This window comes from Triticum urartu, chromosome 4A, assembly GCF_056163025.1.
Source record: "Triticum urartu cultivar PI428250 chromosome 4A, HENAU_Tu73, whole genome shotgun sequence".
NCBI lineage: Eukaryota > Viridiplantae > Streptophyta > Magnoliopsida > Poales > Poaceae > Triticum > Triticum urartu.
This window is the reverse complement of record NC_141876.1, coordinates 17671964-17692528: the sequence shown is the minus strand read 5'-3', so window position 1 is coordinate 17692528 and position 20565 is coordinate 17671964. Positions and strand designations below refer to the sequence as shown.

Genomic DNA, 20565 nt, shown 5'->3' with positions numbered 1-20565 from the left:
CGCGCCAGCCCTTCCTTGCCGGATCCCCGTCCAGTGCGGCCAGCCCTCCGTTGCCGGATCCCCGTCCAGCGCGGCCAGCCCTCCGTTGCCGGATCTGCGCCGTCAAGAGCCCCTCTGCACGGGCACCGCAGCCGGATCCCGGCCTCGCGGCAGTCCTCCCTCGCCTGTTGTGGCCCCGCCTGGAATGTGTCAGCGCACCCCCCCCCCCCCTCCCGCTAGTTGTGAGCGTGGTGGTTTCATACGGAGAGTTCATGACATTTTGTTTCTTTGCTTCTGTGGATCACTTAAACGGGATTAGGACCAGTGGATGAGCTGACTTGAACCTCGCCAGATTAAATTCATTTACATTGATTTCATTTATATTTTCTCTGCCAAGTGAAGTGATTAATATTGTTACTGATGCTGGATTTAATGTGTTTGACACACACATTATTTTGTGATGTTTTATCAGGTGATGTGATCAGTATCCACTCATCTAATCAACTGGAAGGAATATTCACAGCCGGGTCAAAACTGTCGAAGCTTTGTGATTCTGTATTTTACTGCGACATGGTGTGGACCATGTCGTTTTATGGCCCTGTTTACAATAGCTTAGCTGAACAGAATCGGAATGTCGTATTCCTTAAACTGGACGTTGATGAACTAGGCAGTTTTACGGATATCTCGCAAACACCGTAGATTATTACCTTTTGTATAGCGTCGTTTGGAGTAGCAAACTTGGGTTCAGAACCTTTGTGTTGTGAAAAACTGTTATAGTAGGAGATTCAGACTTCGTATTCATTATGACTTTTAACTGCCTTTACATTCAGTTTGCACATGTTCTGTATTTGCAGTTATGGCTTCCATTTGATGATCACTCCGATGCTGAGGCTCTAACTATTGAGCGCACAAATGCATTCCATGTTTCCCTTTGTAGGAGCAATCCTTTTACGTGCCCTATTGGTTGGAAGGTACCATTTTTCTCTGTTCTGTTATTCTCTATAGGAATCTCATGATGATGATTGCCTTAGTTGTAATTCGTGGTGCCAGAATGCTTGAAGAAGCTTTTATGATCCCTGTTTTTAGTGTTTCATAGTAGTTGATTGTGCTTCATTTTGTAGTTAATGACGCTGCACACACAGATTTATATAAACTATTTGGGTGTGTGTAATTTGTTGAAAAGTTTGTTGAACTGAAAATGGTCAAATAAAGCATGCCAGTGCATGTACATGTGTTTTAGAAAAATTGTACTGAACCCCACCTTTCCGTTTTTCATACCAATTTTTCAACCTTCCAACTTAACAAAATAACTTGCAAAATTTTGTGGCTCAAAAAAAATTTTACCAGGACCATTTTAGATTTGTAGACCACATGTGAAAGTATACTGTTATGAAATTTTTGTTGGACAGGAGGGCGGTGGCGTTCGACCGGACTGTGTCTACTGTGCACACGAGGAGGCGGCGGCGGCGAGTGCGGGCGAGTCAGGTCGTGTGGACGTAGGGAACTTGATGGCCCTCTGATTTGTATTCTCCACCTGTGCCATTTTGTTAAAACAGAATTATGTACGAGATGTGTAAACAAACTTACCGAGAATGTTAGATTTTATTTCTATTGCTAGGCCCTCACGTCCAACTGTCAGCTCCCAGTTCTTCTTACTCGTAATAAGCAAAGGGCTATGTCGTTCAATAGTCTCCTTCGTGCATGAAGGCATGTTATCAAACATTCGTGCATGATAAGGGTTGATCGATTGACCGTCCAAAATTGGTTGCTCCATTTTTTCTGGAAAGGTTGATTCATTGGAGATCAAATTGTTGGCACGTCTGGTAACATGTGGTTGAGATGATTAGGTGAATAGTGCTATCCCCAGCCCACCTGAAACCCCACTTGAACTCTTGCTTAATGAAACACCTGACTATTTGTTTCTCAAAGTTTTTGGGTGCACGTGTTGGTTTCTGTGTTCCCTCTCATGTGCTGAGAAATATTTGCTGCTGCTAGACGTTGATCTATGAAATACAATACTTTTCTTCTTATCAGATGTAGCTGCAATTTGGTTTGATTGTATGTCCTCTCTTACTTTCATTGGTGATGCTGGCCTTTCTCCACCACTGAAATGCCAAACCATTTTCAAGATTCTCAGGTTATATTGTACGTTTGTTTGAGATATAATTTGAATTTTCCTATAAATCATGAGTTTTACCCATCTGTTTTTATAGTTTAGACCTGAGTTTTTTATGCCTAGGTTGTAAATTTCCTAGTGGTGCACTGATGTTACAGTTTGCTACTTCGGGGATGTTCACTAATTGATGAGTTGCCGCAGCTCTCTACCTTCTATGTGAATGGCAACAATTGTTGATGAATTTACAGTAGCAATAGAGTGGGCATTGGAGTTACAATGTAATTTGCATGATTTCTACTTGTAAGTCACAGTACATCTTGTGTTGCTTCCAAGGTGTTCACTAATTCATGAGTTATTGCCGCTCTCTACCTTCTATGTGAATGCCAACAACTGAATTTGTGGGCTTGGATGACCAAGATAGGTATTTGTGTGCCCGAACGAGTAAGACCGGTACTTGTGGTCCGAACAACTAAGAGTGATACTAGTGAGCCCGAATACTTGTGGGTCCGGACAACTAAGATCTATAGTAGCAATGTCGAACGAGTAAGACCGTTACTTGTGGACGGGAACAATTAAGATCGATACTTGTGGGTTCGGATGACTAAGATCGGTACTTGTGGGTCCATATGACTAAGATCGATACTTGTGAACATGAATAAGATCAGTACTTATCGTGTCCTGAGCAGTAAGATTGAAGTAGCGAGGCCAAACGAGTAAGACCATTATTTGTGGGTCCGGCTGATGAAGATCAATACTTGTGAACGGGAACGACTAAGATCGATACTTGTGGGTCCAGACGACTAAGATCAATACTTGTGAACAGGAATGAGTAACATCAGTACTTCTCTTGTCCTGAGCAGTAAGATTGAAGTAGCGAGCCCGAAAAAGTAGGACCGATAGAAGTGAGCCCGAAGGAGTTAGACCGATGTTTGTGGGCCTGAATGAATAAGGCCGATACTTGTGGGTTTGGGTGACTAAGATTGATAGTAGTGAGCCCGAACGAGTAAGATTGATACTTGTGGGTCCGAACGGGTAAGATCAATACTAGTGAGCCCGAATGACTACGGCCGATATTTGTGGTTTCGCACGACTAAGATCGATGTTTCTGGTTCCGCACCACTAAGACTGATATTTGTGTTTCCGAACGACTAAGACCATTAGTTGTGGGTCTGGATGACTAAGATTGAAGTATTGAGCCTTAGCGTGTAAGATCAACCCGAACGAGAAAAAATAGTACTTATGGGTCCGGATGACTGAGATTGATACTTGTGGGTCCGTATGACTAAAAATCGGTATTTGTGGGTCTGTACGACTAATATAGATAGTAGTGGGCCCAGACTATTAAGACCGGTATCGGGGCCGGTCACACTACTAATACTTTCCTAGATTGAATAAAAGGGTTGTGTGGATATTTGAGATTTTTGTGAAAACATTTTTTTGCCAAATTTTGAGCCAAAATGCTTCTTATTTGGAATTTTACTTCTAGTTCTTTTTCTATTTGGCAAAACTTTTTGAAATTTCCCAGACTGAATGAGATAAGGAATAGGATAGTGTGGATTTTTGAGATATATTGTTTTTGGAATTTCTCTGAAAACTTATCTTCTGGCCACATTTTGAGCCAAAATGGTCCTGAAATTGAATTTTGCTTCTATTTGTTTCGTTTGGCAAAACTTCTAGAAACATGTTCCCAGATTGAATATAGGGCAAAATAATAATCTTACAAAATGCATTCTGTTTACTCATGCACCTGAAGTGTATTGCCGTGGAAAATGGCGATTATTGTTACTTATTGGAGAGCATGTCTTTTCTAAAACGATGTATATTTATTTCTCGACAGCTTGACTGCTTGAGCAGTTCATCAAATACCAACTCATTTCTGGCATGCTGATATAATCTAGCCGTTGTCTTCTGTCTTTCAGCAAATAATAACATTACGGACACAAGTGACACTAGACACAGAACAACATGCATTATATAATTGGCACGGTACAGTAACACAACCTCTCAATTAGGGTTACTATCATTCATCAGAAATGACACTTCATGGACTATGGAGTTTTTTTTTTCGGACGAGCTAAATGGTATCAGTCAGCTCATGTCAAACTGAAAATAATAAGAACGGCCATGCGACCATTATTTTGGTAGCTTGCACCGTTGAAACTTAGAACTGGAACTGCATCTCCTTGATGTACCCAAGGTCATCTAGGTTTGCAGCCATGGCTTTCTTCATCGGAGGAGGTCCACATCTCAATATCTGAAATAGAAAGTCACATTACTATCTGGTTTTGCTAGACTAAAATGACACACCAACAAGTTCACTGACGACTCGAGATTTACCTGAATGTCCGCCGTAGGCGCTGCGCAGTGAGCTTGGAACAAAAGTTCACTGACGACTCATGATTTACTCTTTGAAGTTCTCAGCATGTGAGTGCCATGGAATTGTAGTCCCCAGTTTTGCACTGAGAAGACTGATACTACGGTTTATGAATTTATGACACACTGATGTACACACAAAAGACAAAACCAATGCAGACTTTGTTCCACAATTGTTAGGCGCCTCCAGCTATATAACCTCTAAGCAGCATATAACACACTTTCCATAGTTCTGAAAACTTTATCATAGCAAGGAATATTTAACGACTCATTACTTCAAGTTGCACCTATTTTTCATCACCAGGTAGCTTAATTACGCATGAATCAGTCCACAAATGTAGCATCTCTCTGCCATCCTAGCCAAGACTCCGAGAAATGTCTGACCACACAGACTAATCCATCAACAAATGAAACTATGTTACCAACATTTTGTAATCAACAATAGGCAATTCAGAGGTCAGTGTTTGTCCCCCACCAATTTCAGTACTGGAATATCTAAATGAGGTGTGTTCACTGCTCAACCCTAACTGGATACGAGGTGCTGCAACGAGCAGTTGGTCCGCCACCGGCAAAACTAACAGCAGGGAGGGAGGGACGGAAGGAAGAGACGGGGGCAGGGGAAGAGATACCTTGCTGCGTTGGTACACCACTACGGCCAAGCTAAAAAAACAGTCATGCTAAAAAAACAGTCACCCATGACCATAATACCCTTGTTGATTAAACTTAATTTTTTTTACTTAATAGGTTTAAATCAACGGTGGAGAATAATCAAAGGAGGAGTTACATAAAATTACGTTTCGTAACTCCACAATCACCGTAAAACTACATATATATACTGGAATATTGAATAGATACAAAATTGAAGCACATTCGAAATTAGTAATTGCTGGATAGTGAGGTCCATCAACCACAAACACGAAGCTTGTTTCTGCCGAGTTGATCCATCAGTGTTCGCACAAGTGAAAAATAAGAAGCTTACAAGAATATATTTTCACAGAATCACATATCAATGGATCATCCCATGTCAAGCTTAATTTGTCCCGAGTTTTACAATTTAGAGTATTTTCTAAGGGATTCTCCCGCACTTCTCATCTCATCCGGCACCGGCAGATTACAGAGGAGCGTGACCCTTGCCTCGGCGATTTGAGGCCCTTCCCCCTGTGTGGATGCATCCATCTTCCAGAGCTTCACCTCCCATACCTTCAAACCCATTTCAGCAGCAACTATTAATTTCGATTAATTTCTAGCATCCTTTCATCATTCAGATTTGATAGCGATACGCATCATCTGTGGAAGATAGCTTTAACAATTCCTTCAACGTCAGTGAGATCAGGATATGTCGCATTATTCTCCTCTTAAGCACAGAACAAGTTGCGGGTTGTTTATACCAGCCACGTTAATTGCTCTGCCTACCAAACTTGATACTAACATGAAGTGGAATTCAGACAGTAGTTTCAGAGTATCAATGAAATGTAATATCTGTACTTCTGTAGCATACATCATGCTTCAGTAAATAAAATAATAATAAAAAAAGCATAATCAGGTGAGTAAAAACGCAATGGAATCAAAGGGAATCCACGCGAAATCATGATCTATGGTTTGTTTAAGCTCTGCGTGATCGACTACTGCTAGAGAAGAGGTTGACAATTCAGAAAAAGAAGAGGCAAAATAGCAGGGGAAACGAATTAATATAACCTGGGTGGAGCGGCCGATGTGGACGGGGACGGCCCGCGCGAGGACGGTGTCGCCGGCGGCGGCGCTCCGGAAGTGGTTGATGCTGAGCTGCATGCCGGCGACGCGGCGGTAGCCCGACGCCATGTGCGCGCCCATGCTCGCCAGGCCCTCTGCGATCAGCGCCGACACGCCGCCGTGCAGCACCTTGAACGGCTGCCGCCGGCCACGAGCGCAAGCACACGCGGCTTCTTTCAGTACACACGCAAAGCAAAAGAAAAAGTTTGCGTCTCGCTGATCGGTGGCCGGGGTTAGGTGGGTGGATGCAAGGGAGAAGAAGGGACCTGGCAGCAGGTGTCCGTGACGAGGAGGCGGCCGGTGAGCCGCGACGGCGAGACCTCCTCCATCTCGAAGCCCAGGGCGCTGAGCGGCGCGTCCAGCTCCGCCGTCTTGGTGCTCGCCGAGGCCGAGGCCGTGGCGTCCCCCATGGTTGACTGGTCGAGGCGCGGTAGGGGAGAAGGTCAGGTGCGGATGCCGGGCAGGTGTGCGTGCGCGTGTATGTATGTATGTATGTATGGCCTTTGGAGTTTCGCAAAAAAAAAGGGTGTAGCCTTTGGAAAGTTTAGCTGAGAGTGACTGGCATGATCAAGACCGGGAGAATTTTATATTGGAGAATTTTATCTTTTCTAGACCCTTTTTCTTTGCGGGAAATTTTTCTAGAAACATCAAATACAAGTACACACGCACGCACATAGTCACAACATCACATCAATCCACTCACACAACGCCTAGTGAAGACCTATAGTGATACTCGGTTATGCCAGCGAACCCAGGAACAACTCCATCACCAACACCGCATTGTTAGGGAATTCAATGAGGAAACCACGATTTAGTCTTGCTTAGGATGATGGTGGAGAAATCTGTTCTCCGATGCCTCCCATCCTTAAGCTACCATGAAGAAATGAAGACAACGGAAACATTAAGTGATGTGACTCTCGTCTCTCTTATTGTGATCATCAAATTTCTTTTTCTCTAATTGTGTTTCTCTTCTCCTCTCCTTTTTCTTATTGTTCTGGTGCTGCATGCTTGGACGCGTTATATAGCGAAGATGGGGATATATAGACATAGGAAAATGGGAAATTACGTGCCAAGCATTTAATACTGTATTGACATCAGTCGTACATAGTAGGTGGTATTATTGCTTAGAGATGGCACTAGTTGGAAGAATTAAAAACCTAGCAACATGTGTCGTACATAGTAGGTGGTTTCAGAATTACGATGTATCAATTTGGCTCGTATATATAGTTTGCTGTGTTGCTGTGTCTGAAAGAAAGATGCAAATCTATTTGTTTCTCCCCGAACAAAAAAAAATCTATTTGTTTCCGGGTCAAAGTATACATCACTGTGTGCATGTTTCTCCCAATTTTTTGCTGCCTTAGTGTAATGTTTCTGCTTGGTCATATAGATTTTGCCCCTCCCAGGAGCTCTTTTGTTTTCATACCTGGGGATGTGATGGTGAATATGTTTTTGAATTTTTGCCTTTCATTTTTATCTTATTACGGGGATGTGAAAAAATCTGACCATCAGCCAAACCAACCTTCAGCATTGTCGGGAGATGAGATGAAATTCTTGGTTCCAGAATTAAGATGTCTAGTTTGGCTCCTATGTATAGTCTGCTGTGTTGCTATACATGCAAATCTATTTGTTTTTGGGTCAAAAAGTACAGCATTCTGTGCATGTTCCTCCCAGTTGCTATCATAAGCTGATGATGGTTTTTGTCGGCAACACTCGGAAGACGATATGTCTTTTCTTTTTGAGATGAAACGATTTGGCCGTTCAATGTTGAGTAGCGTGTCCGCCCACAAAATCTGTGCAAATCTATCATTGCCATCTAAACTAGATGTAGCAATTTTATCTAAACAGTGAGAATTTGCATGAGCAGGTTACATCTGATACAGATGGCCATCGATTCAAGCTATATGCAAAAGAAAACCAAACTTTTAATCATCGGTGTACTCCGTCTCCAGTGTTAAATCAAGAAAATGACCTTTTTGTCAACATTTCAAAGTCCAAACAAGGAGGGTTCTTTCCTGGAAATAGCAAGGATGTGTGCTTGCCATCATGATCATCACGCGGTCTGGTTTGTGACACCTCATTGATCCGTGACACAGCCTTCTTCATCATGAGGCCTGGCTTGCGCCATGTCACCGATCCACAGGATGACTTTCCCTCTGGCCATGGATCACTCCCTCCTGGTTCCAACTCCCAACTCCACACCAACCTTCATCTCTATATATAGTAGAAACAGAGATCCATCCACGCGCGGGGAGCGCGTGCGACTTGGGCTTGGGACGAAGGGCGACCGGCGACGACGACGACGGGAGGAGGCCGCTCCGGCGAGCCCGCAATGATGAAGCAGCAAACAAACACTGCTCATCCGACCTTGGATGGTCAGTTCTTCCTCCGTGTCCTCTTCCTCGCCTGCTACCCTCCTCATTCACCTTTGTTCTCCCTTCCCTGCATGCTTTCCAAATCATGTAGCCAACTTCCTCCTGAAGCGCTTCTGGACGGAGGGTACCTCCGCAGAAAGTGATGGTGCAGTCAAGTGACTGGGCGCGGGTGGAGAGTACCTGAGAAGAAGCAAACGAGAGACAGAGCCAGAACCAGCGCAGCCCCTCCAGAATTCCAATGTGACAACAACAATGAAAAGCTGAAGCACTGTGCATGGAACTTGCTTTCCATGGCTTCCATTACATCTATTCCCTAGAACATTAGTTTGCGAACGTGCAATATGATCACTCCTAAAGAGAAGCGAACTCAGTTGCTCATGAACTAGCCAAGTGGCGAAATTTCAGAACTCTTTCATCTAGCTTGATGAGCCCCCCCCCCCCCCCCCCCCCTTCTTTCTATTGTACCCATTTTAGTTAATGATGTAACCCTGCTTTCTATTGAATAAAGGTGCACTTTATGAGGAAAAAACTTTTCGCTTGTTTGGTGCCTTTCCTGAATCATGACATCTGCAGTGACTCTGATTAATTTACAACACTGTACCACCTACTCTTCTAAATCCCCTCACAACCCCCCACCCACCCACCCACTCTCCTCCCTTGTTGAATATTTCCATCCCGATTATATAAACTAGAAGTGTGAAAGAAAAGAAGGATAGGAAGGGCCAGATGCAAGGATAAGTGAGAGAGACTACTAGCATTGGAGTGTCCCTTGTTTCTTCACATTTTCAGTTTCTCAATTTCTATGCCCATGAGCATGGGAGGCATTAGGAGAAAGCAATGCAACACACTGATAAGGATATGTAAGCAATCATCCATATTATCCTTTTCTCTATATGTGTGTCTCTCATGTTCTCCTTTTCTTATTGGCCTGGTGCTTCATCTTTGGACACTTTATATAGCAAAGGTGGGAATATATAGGCTAAGAAAAGTGGAAAATTAGGTGTCAAGCAAGCAATATTGTTTCCATACATAGTAGGTGGTATTATTGCTTAGATATGGCATATGAGTTACTACAAATAAAAAAGAAAAGAAATAAAAAAACTTGATTATTTGTATCGTCGGGCGCACCGCCAATTTAAAACATCTCCTCCTGGGCTCACAATGCCACGGTGCAAATGCAACCACCGGAAGCAGGTAAAATATTTTTTTACGGAAAAACTTCCAATCTATTCATCTTCAATCATGACAGTACAACGAACACCAGAAATAAAAATTACATCCAGATCCGTAAACCAATGGTATCATTGCTTAGTGATGGCATGTGAGTTACTGCAAATAAAAAAAGAAATAAGACAAAATAATAAATGACTTGAAAAATATTTATTGACTTCCGCATTTATAGTGTTAGGACCTCTTTGGATCACATGTTTGAGAACACATGGGATTATGAAAATCACATGAATCTGACAAAGTTTGCAAGTGCGAAACAAAGAACTGTGATAAGCGCCTAAAGAAAGTAGTGCGAAACAAAGAATGTGAGCTGGGTCGGGATGGAGGTGCTTGAGGAGGCAGCCTCCCTTTACTTCGCCAAGGTCGGTGCCGTGCAAGACACCGAAGATGGGGATATATAGACATAGGAAAGTGGGAAATTACGTGCCAAGCATTTAATACTGTATTGACATTAGTCGTACATAGTAGGTGGTATTATTGTTTACAGATGGCACCAGTTGGAAGAATTTAAAACCTGGCAGCAGGTGTTCCTGGCGACAAGGCGGCCGGTGAGCCACGATGGCAAGACCTCTTCGATCTCGAAGTCAAGGGCGTGGAGCAAAGCGTCCAGCTCCGCCATCTTGGTGCTCGCCGAGGCCAAGGTCATGTCATCCCCCATGGCTGACTAGCTGAGGCGTGGTTGGGGGGAGCTCAAGTGCAGGTTCCGCGCACGACGCGTGCGCGTGTGGTTGTTGGAAATATGCCCTAGAGGCAATAATAAAATGATTATTATATTTCCTTATTCATGATAATTGTCTATTATTCACGCTATAATTGTATTGTCCGGAAATCGTAATACATGTGTGAATACATAGACCATAATGTGTCCCTAGTGAGCCTCTAGTTGACTAGCTCGTTGATCAACAGATAGTCATGGTTTCCTGGCTATGGACATGGGGATGTCATTGATAACGGGATCACATCATTAGGAGAATGATGTGATGGACAAGAACCAAACCTAAGCATAGCACAAAGATCGTGTAGTTCGTTTGCTGTAGCTTTTCTGGATGTCAAGTATCATTTCCTTAGACCATGAGATTGTGCAACTCCCGGATACCGTAGGAGTGCCTTGGGTGTGCCAAACGTCACAACGTAACTGGGTGACTATAAAGGTACATTACAGGTATCTCCGAAAGTGTCTGTTGGGTTGGCACGAATCGAGACTGGGATTTGTCACTCCGTATGACGGAGAGGTTTCTCTGGGCCCACTCGGTAATGCATCATCATAATGAGCTCAATGTGATCAAGTGGTTGATCACGGGATCATGCATTACGGTACGAGTAAAGTGACTTGCCGGTAACGAGACTGAACAAGGTATTGGGATACCGACGATCGAGTCTCGAGCAAGTAACGTACCGATTGACAAAGGGAATTGAGTACGGGATTGATTAGGTCCTCGACATCGTGGTTCATCCGATGAGATCATCGAGGAGCATGTGGGAGCTAACATGGGTATCCAGATCCCGCTGTTGGTTATTGACCAGAGAGTCATCTCGGTCATGTCTGCTTGTCTCCCGAACCCGTAGGGTCTACACACTTAAGGTTCGGTGACGCTAGGGTTGTATATATATGAGTATGCAGTAATCTGAAAGTTGTTCGGAGTCCCGGATGAGATCCTGGACGTCACGAGGAGTTCCGGAATAATCCGGAGGTAAAGAATTATATATGGAAAGTTGTCATACGGTCACCGGAAAGGTTCGGGGGCATATCGGTATTGTACCGGGGCCACCGGAGGGGTTCCGGGGGTCCACCGGAAGGGGCCACCTCTCCCGGAGGGCCTTATGGGCTGTATGAGGAAGGGATCCAGCCCAAAGTGGGCTGGGGCGCCACTCCCCTAGGGCCCATGCGCCTAGGGTTGGGGGAAACCCTAAGGGGGGGGCGCCCCCTTGCTTGGGGGGCAAGCCCCCCTCCCTTTGGCCGCCGCCCCCCCCTCTAGATCTCATCTAGAGGGGGCCGGCCCCCTTCCCCCTTCCCCTATAAATAGAGGGGTGAGGGGAGGGCTGCAGAGGACATCCAAGGCGCAGCCCCTCCCCTCCCCAACACATCTCCTCCTCCATCATGAGCTTGGCGAAGCCCTGCCGGAGTACTGCTGCTCCACCACCACCACGCCGTCGTGCTGCTGCTGGAGCCATCTTCCTCAACCTCTCCTTCCCCTTTGCTGGATCAAGAAGGAGGAGACGTCACGCTGATCGTACGTGTGTTGAACGCGGAGGTGCCGTCCGTTCGGCGCTAGGATCTCCGGTGATTTGGATCATGTCGAGTACGACTTCCTCATCCCCGTTCTTTGAACGCTTCCGCGCGTGATCTACAAAGGTATGTAGATGCAATCCGATCACTCGTTGCTAGATGAACTCATAGATGGATCTTGGTGAAACCGTAGGAAATTTTTTGTTTTCTGTAACGTTCCCCAACAGTGGTCGCTGGTGGGAATGGATCAGCGTCGTGGCCTTTTTGGAAGTTATTAGTATAGCTGGGCGTCACTGGCACAATAGAGAGCGGGAGAATTTGGCGAGAGACGTGCAACAATAAGGCGTTGTCTGGTTCCTAGTCACGTCTTGCCACACTATGTCACGTTTTAAGTTAGGTACTTTAATCAACTTAGCTAGTACTAGTATGTGTTTGATTTTAACCATGTTTAAGCAAAGATTCTTTTTGTGAGAAACAAACCAATATGTCATACACATAAAAAGTGTGGTAAAGTTCCCTTAAGAAAGCAATAGTGTGGCTAAGATTCTGAACACCTAAGGTAAGACAAGTAAAGCAAAAATAGCATGGTAAACAATGCCAAAATTAGTCACCAACGAAACAAGTCCTTAGTACTTCTTTTGTATTTTGGAGGCAACGCCACCAAATAGTCAGAGAACACCCGGATGTACCTACAATTCAATGATTCTTTGCTGCAAAGCCGAATCCAATAAACACAAAAAACTGATTTTTTTTTGCTGCAAAGCCGAATCCAATAAACACAAAAAACCAATTCTTTGCTGCAAAGCCGAATCCAATAAACACAAAAAAACTCTATCAACTATGCTGCATTGCTACCCGCAAAAAAGAAAAACACAATACTGCATTGCTAGGGAATCTGATGTCTATTTTTTTCTTAGAGAAAACCACAAGTCAGTCTAGCTTAGGCTAACAGTGCAAGAATCCTTTCCTTGATGCCTCTCATCCTTAAGCAGCATGGATAGATGAAGACAACAGAACATTAGGTGATGCTACTCGGGTCTCTCTTAATTGCGATCGTAGATTTTTTTTCTCTATGTGTTCTTCTCTCCTGTTCTTCTTTTCTTATTGGTCTGGTGCTTCATCTTTGGACACTTTATATAGCAAAGGTGGGAATATACATGCATTAAAAATTGAAAAATAGGTGTCAAGCAAGCAATATCATATTCGTACATAGTAGGTGGTATAATTGCTTAGTGATGGCATGTGAGTTAATGCAAATAAAAAGAAAAGAAATAAAACAAAATAATAAATGACTTGAAAAATATTTATTGACTTCCGCATTTATAGTGTTAGGACCTCTTTGGATCACATGTTTGAGAAACATGGGGTTATGAAATCACATGAATCTGACAAAGTTTGCAAGTGCAAAACAAAGAACTGTGAAAGAGCAATATTTGTCGTTTCGATGGATCACCAAGAAAAAGAAACACATAAAAAATGTGTCGGTCCTACGTCAACATGTTAAATAGTTTTGAGTGGATGTTTAAATTCCAATGCAATTGAGGCATGCAAAATCAGTCCATAGAAGAAAACATGTGCATGGGAGGAGGAAGAAGGGAAAGCTGGTCGGAAGGAGTTGGTAACCATCAGATTGACAAATGACCCACATTTTATTTTTCTTATTGCCTTGATGCTGCCTCCAAACCTAGAGGCGGCGTTAAAAAGTTTTAGCTTCGAGGCTTTGGTTTGCAGTCTGGCAGGATGCAAAAAACACAAATGTGGATGAGGAGGTGGATTTGAACTTTTTTTTTACAATCTCAAATGAGATTGTCGCTTATAGTGTGTCTGCCACTAGGTATAACAGACCGATATCTAATGGTTCTTTTCATTGGCTCACTTGAAAACCATTTTCCTAGTCTCTACCAGGGTGTGGCCATGTCTCGCTTATAGAGAGAAGCAGAGCAGCATCGCATCGGCGACCACCAGAATGGGTTGGCCCAGCGTGGACCACAACCCTTCAACGTTTTTTCTTCTTCCATTTTTCACATTTTTGTTTCATTTTTTCACTTTTGTTTTATTTTTTCACTTTTGTTTATACTACAAAATTCTCTAATATATCTATCATAAAAATCACTTTATACACAGAAATGAAAAATGTTAACCACACATTTAAAAAATGTTTAATGCGTATAGAATAAATGTTTCAAATGTATACAAAAATTATACAATTTGCGTGAAAAAATAGATATCAAAACATATATATGAAAAAATATTGATCATGTATTTGGAAAATGTTAAACATGTATCTAAAAAGTGTTCCCGGTGTATGCAAAAAATGTACAATGTGTTTGAAAGAAGTAGACATAAAATTTATATGCTTTAGAAAATGTAATCATGTATTTGAAAAATATTAAACCTGTATTTAAGAAACATTCCTGATGCATACAAAAAATGCTACAGTATGTACGAAAAAATAGAAATAAAAAAGTATAAGTTTTCAAATATGGTAATCGTGTATTTGACAAATGTTAAACATGTATTTAAAAAATGTCCTTGATGTATACGAAAAATGTAAAATGTGTATCAAAAAGAGCTGACATCAAAATATATGTTTTGGAAAAATACTAATCATGTATTTGAAACAATTGTTCAACGTGTACAGAGAATTTTTTTTCATGTATTTAAAAAATGATAATGTGTATTAAAATGTTTTTGTTCTATAGAAAAGAGAAATAAAAAAACTTGATTCGACAACCAAAATTTTACTCGGGCTTAAATGAAGACAACCAAAATGCCAGGAAACACATAGCATTCACTCTTGGTCCGACAACCTTTTCTTCATAGTTGTTTTCTTCCATTTTACTTTCTCCTTTTGTTTTTCTACATTTGGATAGTTTTTTTAATACAAAATTTTCTTTCCCTAACAGACAATGAGAGAGTAGCTTTTCCAACACTTGATTTTTTGCGTACTAAAAAGAACTTGATTATTTGTCACGGTGCAATTCAAGCACCGGAAGCAGGTAATTCAATGTAGTGGCCCCTGTGTCCCATGAAACATACTACGTGGTGGTCCTCTTTTATTTACTACTGGTAGTAGTACAGGGGGTGTTTTTTTTTTACCACATGACACCGAGTGGTAAGCTACTACTCCCTCCTTTGCTAAATATAACTTATTTTTTAAAGATTTTCATATAGACTACGTATAAATGTATATAGGCATATTTTAAAATGTAGATTTATTCATTTTGCTTTATACGTAGTCTATATTATAATCTCTAAAAATACTACTCAAAGTATCTAGAGAGAGAGAGAGGCCGGCGCGGGAGGAGCTCTCTCCTACTTTGAAACTTTGATGATTTCGCCTAAAACTAGTCCAAAGGGAAAAAGAAACAAGTATGAAAGACTCAAGTGCATCAAAAACTTTAGTACAAAACTGAGTCATCTATTTTGAAACAGAGAAAGTAATATTAAGGATACATAATTCTGATGTACTTGAGTGTTTCATAATGGTTTCTTTTTCTTTAGAAAACTTTAAGATTTCGCCCAAAACTACGTACTCTCTCCGTTCCAAATTACTCGTCGCAGAAATGGATGTATCTAGAACTAAAATGCATCTAGATACATCTACATCTGCGACAAGTAATTCGAAACAGAGGGAGTAGTTAAGAGACCCCGTGATGATTTGATTTCTCTTGCACTTCCGCCACATTTGGTTGAAATTTGTCGGAACAATAAGGAAGCCATTTATGATTTTTACTGTAAACGCTTCAAATTGTCCAGCCATTCTGAAAATTCGGCAAATTTCACCACATCTTTTTGGTAAATTCATGTGGACCCCACTGTCAGCCCACTCACTCATCCAAATTTGATGAACTGTCGGCCTGCCGCGGCTAGGCCACCACCCCTCCTCCCTCCCGGCGCGGCCAAATTCAAAAGCCGAGAACGGCGAGCAGCGCCAGACGGAGCCCCCCGACCCGGCCGCCGCCACGCCCGCCCGCCCGCCCAGATCCGTTCCGCCCCCCGCCGCCGCGGCCGCGCCGAACCCACTGACAGGACGGCCGGCCTCTCCGTCCCGTCCGCCCCAAGCCCCCAGGTGAGTAAATCGCAACGGCGCCGCCCAAATTCCAAATCTTTCCTCTCCTGCCCCCCTCCCTCCCGTCTCTAGGGTTTCCGCCCCGTCCATGCCGGATCTCTAGCCCCCGCCCCCATGTCCCGCTCCTTCTTCCCGACGTGCTCCTCCCAGAAAGGTGGCGCGCTCGCCTCGCCTCGCCTTCCGCGAGATTCCGTCGATTTTCTCCCCGCGTGCCTGACTGACGATTTTTTGTTCTGATTTGGGCAGCCGAGATGGAGGAGATGAGCAAGGAGCTGGACGGCCTGCGGTGCGAGGCGGAGGCCCGCGCCGCCGAGTGCCGCGCCAAGTCGGCCCTCGTCGACGGGCTCAGGCGGGAGGCCGCCGAGCAGGCCGCGCGGCTGCGGGAGGCCAGGGCGGAGGTCGAGCGGCAGGCGGGGGAGATCGCCGTCAAGGGCCAGGAGGCGTCCTCCGCCAGGGAGGCGTGCGAGGGCCTCAGGGCCAGGTTCGCGGAGAAGGAGCAGGCCTTCCGGCACCTCTGCGCCGCCCACGACGGCCTCAAGGCCAGCCTCCGCGAGAGGGGCGAGGGCTGGGATGCCGAGAGGAGGGGGCTCGTCGCCGCGCTGGAGGAGTCCGAGGTGAAGCGGCTGGAGCAGGACGTGGCCATGCGCTCCTGCAACGAGGAGGTTTCAAGGCTCAAGAGGCTCTTGTCAGAGAAGGAGAAGAGGTGCTCGGAGGCTGAACAGAGGGCTTTGGCACAGAGGGAGGTCATGATGAGGGACGACACCCTCGCCAAGCTGGAGGAGGAGAAGGCGGCCATCCAGGGCAAGCTCAAGTGGAAGGCCGAGCAGTTTCGGCACCTCGAGGAGGCCCTCAAGAAGGTCCGAGATGAGTTCAGAGACGCCGAGAGGCAGTGGGGCTCCGACCGATCAACCTTGGCTGATCAGATCGGCGCTCTTGAGACCAAGTTGGATTCCAAGACAAGGGTGGCCGAGGAGTTCCGGTCGAGGCTCGAAATGTGCAGCCAGGCGCTGGCCCACGAGGAAGGCCGCAGGAAGCTGCTCGAAGCAGAGATGTGTGATTTGAGGCACATGTATGGCAATGTGGTTTCCGAGTATGAGGAGGCCAGGTCGACCATTGAGTTGCTGACGTCGAAGAGGGACGGTGAGATTGCATCCTTGAGGAGCTCACTGGCTGAGAAATCCACTCTGCTCAATGAGATGGAGTATTGTAAGGCGCGGCTTGATCAAGAAAATGACGACCTGCGGTCTTCGCTGAAGGAGTACCAAGAGGCTCAGATCGGTGGTGCAGATGCTGCAGGGATGTTGAAGGGCCTGCAGGAGAAATTCCGAGCTTTGGAGCAGACACATAGAAGCTGCACTGAGAAACTGAGTCGTAACGAAACAGAGTGGAAAGCACAGATGGGAAAGCTTGAGAATGATCTTGATGGATGCTTGTCACAGCTGGATTCCAAAGATATGCTAATCCGGCAGTTGCAGAATGAGTTGCTGAGCAGTTATAGCTCACTGGAGATCCAAACTGTAGAGAACTTGGAAGCTTCAATAGTCCGTCTTGCTGTAGAGTCAAAGTTCTATGATTCCTGCTCATGTATTGATACTTTAAAGCTGAATATGCAGCAGCAGTGTGAATTTTTTGAGCAGAATGTCTCTGCTGTGAAAAATCAATTGGAGGAAAAGAACCTTGTCATTGCTCAGTCCCAAGCTGAACAGGGACACCAATTGGAGGTAATGGCGACACTGCGCGGAAGAATTGAACAGCTAGAATGTATGGAGCAGGAGCATGAAAAGATGCAAAGGCAACTCGGGGCATACAAAGAAATGCTGGACAATGCATCAAGAAATGTTCACTGCTTAAAAGAAGAAACTTCAGAGAAGGAAAAGAGCCTACAGGAGGAATTGGGGAAAGCTTTGAGTGATCTCGATGAAGCACACCGTGACCTTGATGAGCAGAAAAGCCAACTGAGCCAATTCGAAATCAATCTCCATCAGCAAAAGCAAGCAGTGGAGCATTTGGAAAAGCTAAAGGTTGATTTGGAGACTGAACTCAAGGGTTATATGGATGACAACCATGTACTGAAGAGAGATCTGGATGTTGCTCTTAACGCCAAAATTGGAGCTGAGGTGTCTCTCAGGGAAGAAAAGGAGAAGTTACTAGGTGCTCTTAATGAAGCAAACTGTGCCCTTTCCGAGAGTAAGAGCAAGATTTGTGAGAACGAAATCACCCTTCACCAGCAAAAGCAAGAAGTAGAGCATCTGGAAGAGCTGAGAGATGATATGGAAACTAAACTCAAGGGCTGCGTCGATGAAAATGATGTATTGAAGAGGGATCTTGATGTCGCAACTATTGCTAAAATGAAAGCTGAGGAGATCCACACAGAAGAAAAGGAGAAGCTATTGTTTGCTCTCAATGAAGCAAACTTTGCTGTTTCTGAGATGAAGGAAGAGCTGGACCAACTCAAGATCAATATTCATCAGCAAAAGCAAGCAGTGGAGTGTTTGGAAAAAATAAAAGTTGACATGCAAACTGAACTCAAGGGCTATGTGGATGAAAACAATGTATTGAAGAAGGATCTTGATGTCGCGACTATTGCTAAAATGAAAGCTGAGGAGATCAACACAGAAGAAAATGAGAAGTTATCGGTTGCTCTCAATGAAGCAAACTCTGCCGTTTCTGAGATGAAGGAAGAGCTGGACCAACTCAAGATCAATTTTCATCAGCAAAAGCAAGCACTGGAGTGTTTGGAAAAGTTAAAAGTTGACATGCAAACTAACCTCAAGGGCTATAAGGATGAAAATTGTGCACTAAAGAGAGACCTGGTTCTTTCTCTTGTTGCCAAATTTGAAGTTGAGGGCACCCTTAGAGAAGAAACGGATAAGTTATCAAGCATAGTTGATGAGAGAGACAGGAACATCGAGGAGCTTCAGCAATACATCAGTGTGCTGGAGGAAGATAATTTGGGTCAAAAACTTGATGTGGCCAGTCTTATCAAGTCAGAGGTTAGGAAATCCATTCTAGAAGTGAACAACAGGTACTCTGAAATTGTTGAAGTCTTTGACAAAAAGCTCTTGGAGCTCGAAACAAGGCTTGGTTTTTTTGAGCAGAAATACACACGCAGAGAGCATGAGGTCATGGAAATATTTGATCAAGAGGAGGCAGATTGGTATATGCTAATTGCAGAGAAGGAAAATGCTATAGCTGACATTCAACTAATTGTTGAGTCTGTTCAACTTAACATAAAGCATCTTCTCGATGCTGCTGCATCAAAGCTCTCAGAAGTTCAGCTTGAGGTCCAGCAGCTTTATGGCTTTGCGGAAAATCTGAATTCGCTGAATCTCATCCAAGACCATGACAGTTATTTCAAAGACATGCTCATTGAAGAGTGCCAAAGAGAGCTGGTGGCCCTGCAAATGAAATTAGTTCTAGAGAAAGAACAGTCGAGCAATTTGAAGCATGTTCTTGAGAAACTCAAAGCTGAAACCACTGCGGAGATATTAGAGAAGGCAAAGGAGCATCTGGAAGTAGTAAATAAGCTGAAACATTTGGAGGAAAGTAAAGAAATGTTAGAAGAACATTTGGAGGAGTTGAAATCCAGAACAAAGGATATATGTAATGTTGCTGTTGAAGAAAGGAAACAGTTAGTTGATGAGCTGAATGGAATCACCTGCAACATTGGAGCAGCAATTCATGCGGATGAAGATCTGAAGGCAAGCTTGGCAAGGATCATGCAGAAAGCTAACATTGAGGAACCTCTCTTGAGTTCTAGCAGCAAAGAAATGCCTAGCTTAGAGAAACCAAACGTGAGAAATCATTCGCCCCTGACCAGGAACAAATCTGCAGCTCTCCCAGATAGAAGGTTACCACTAAAAGAGAACAACTACTAGTCTTGGTAGGTGAAGTCAGATTGTTCACTGACATTGTTGTAATATCTGTATCCTCCTTGTTGCCGCCGTCTGTGTTATTTTGTTTACACAGAATGGCCTTGTTTATCCGAAATTTCTTCCACCAGTTGCCTTTAAATTAAAAAATCAGGCTAATAAATAGAATGTGTTTGTTGTAGTCCATAACCCACAACTGTACCATTATCTACTGCTGAATAGTTGGGTTAATAAACTTATCTTAATCTTTTGCAAGTGCAAAGTTCTCACCTGTTTATAACTTTATGTTATCCTGAGTTGTTATTTGTAAGGTGCTGATGATTGATGAGAATTTATGCCATCTATTTACTGGATTACAAGGTAAAAACAGTGGTAATCATCATTCTTTCTCCTGCCTCCCTCTGTCTGAAGAGTTAAAACTGCGTATCTCCTCACTATGAAATCAGGTACCAGATGAACATTTTAGCAATTACTTGTGCTGTAGAATCTTTTGATGTCTCTGTTTTCTTATCTCTCTGTGATATGTTGGGACAACTGGCTGCAAGGCAATACTAATCATCTGAGGATGAGGATCT

The 20565-nt window shown here is 43.8% G+C and overlaps 2 protein-coding genes across 3 annotated transcripts; one reads left to right on the top strand and one right to left on the bottom strand.

Annotated features, from left to right (window-relative positions):
* Positions 1–5327: 5327 nt before the first annotated feature.
* On the bottom strand, positions 5328–6696 carry LOC125550309 (1,4-dihydroxy-2-naphthoyl-CoA thioesterase 1-like). The gene is made up of 3 exons (XM_048713281.2): positions 6484–6696; positions 6164–6355; positions 5328–5668 (listed from the first exon to the last, which is right to left on the bottom strand). Exons 1-3 carry the CDS (start codon positions 6625–6627, stop codon positions 5516–5518), a joined length of 489 nt encoding a protein of 162 aa, XP_048569238.1. The 5' UTR covers positions 6628–6696; the 3' UTR covers positions 5328–5515.
* A 9258-nt stretch (positions 6697–15954) lies between these two features.
* Positions 15955–20245, top strand: LOC125550308 (uncharacterized). 2 transcript variants are annotated; one of them, XM_048713280.2, is made up of 2 exons: positions 15955–16118; positions 16365–20245. In XM_048713280.2, exon 2 carries the CDS (start codon positions 16370–16372, stop codon positions 19994–19996), a length of 3627 nt encoding a protein of 1208 aa, XP_048569237.1. In that variant the 5' UTR covers positions 15955–16118; positions 16365–16369; the 3' UTR covers positions 19997–20245. The 2 variants fall into 2 exon arrangements, with proteins under 2 accessions (XP_048569237.1, XP_048569236.1); XM_048713279.2 differs by lacking the exon at positions 15955–16118 and adding an exon at positions 16145–16272.
* The last annotated feature ends 320 nt before the right edge of the window (positions 20246–20565 follow it).

Excerpts from the sequence above, each read along its gene's own strand:
- LOC125550309 (XM_048713281.2), bottom strand. The coding sequence starts at position 6,627 with ATGGGGGACGCCACGGCCTCGGCCTCGGCGAGCACCAAGACGGCGGAG. Across the intron at positions 6,356-6,483 it reads TCACGGACACCTGCTGCCAG|CCGTTCAAGGTGCTGCACGG; the intron begins GTCCCTTCTTCT and ends GGCCGGCGGCAG. Across the intron at positions 5,669-6,163 it reads ACATCGGCCGCTCCACCCAG|GTATGGGAGGTGAAGCTCTG; the intron begins GTTATATTAATT and ends ATGGGTTTGAAG.
- LOC125550308 (XM_048713279.2), top strand. The coding sequence starts at position 16,233 with ATGTCCCGCTCCTTCTTCCCGACGTGCTCCTCCCAGAAAG. Across the intron at positions 16,273-16,364 it reads GACGTGCTCCTCCCAGAAAG|CCGAGATGGAGGAGATGAGC; the intron begins GTGGCGCGCTCG and ends TGATTTGGGCAG.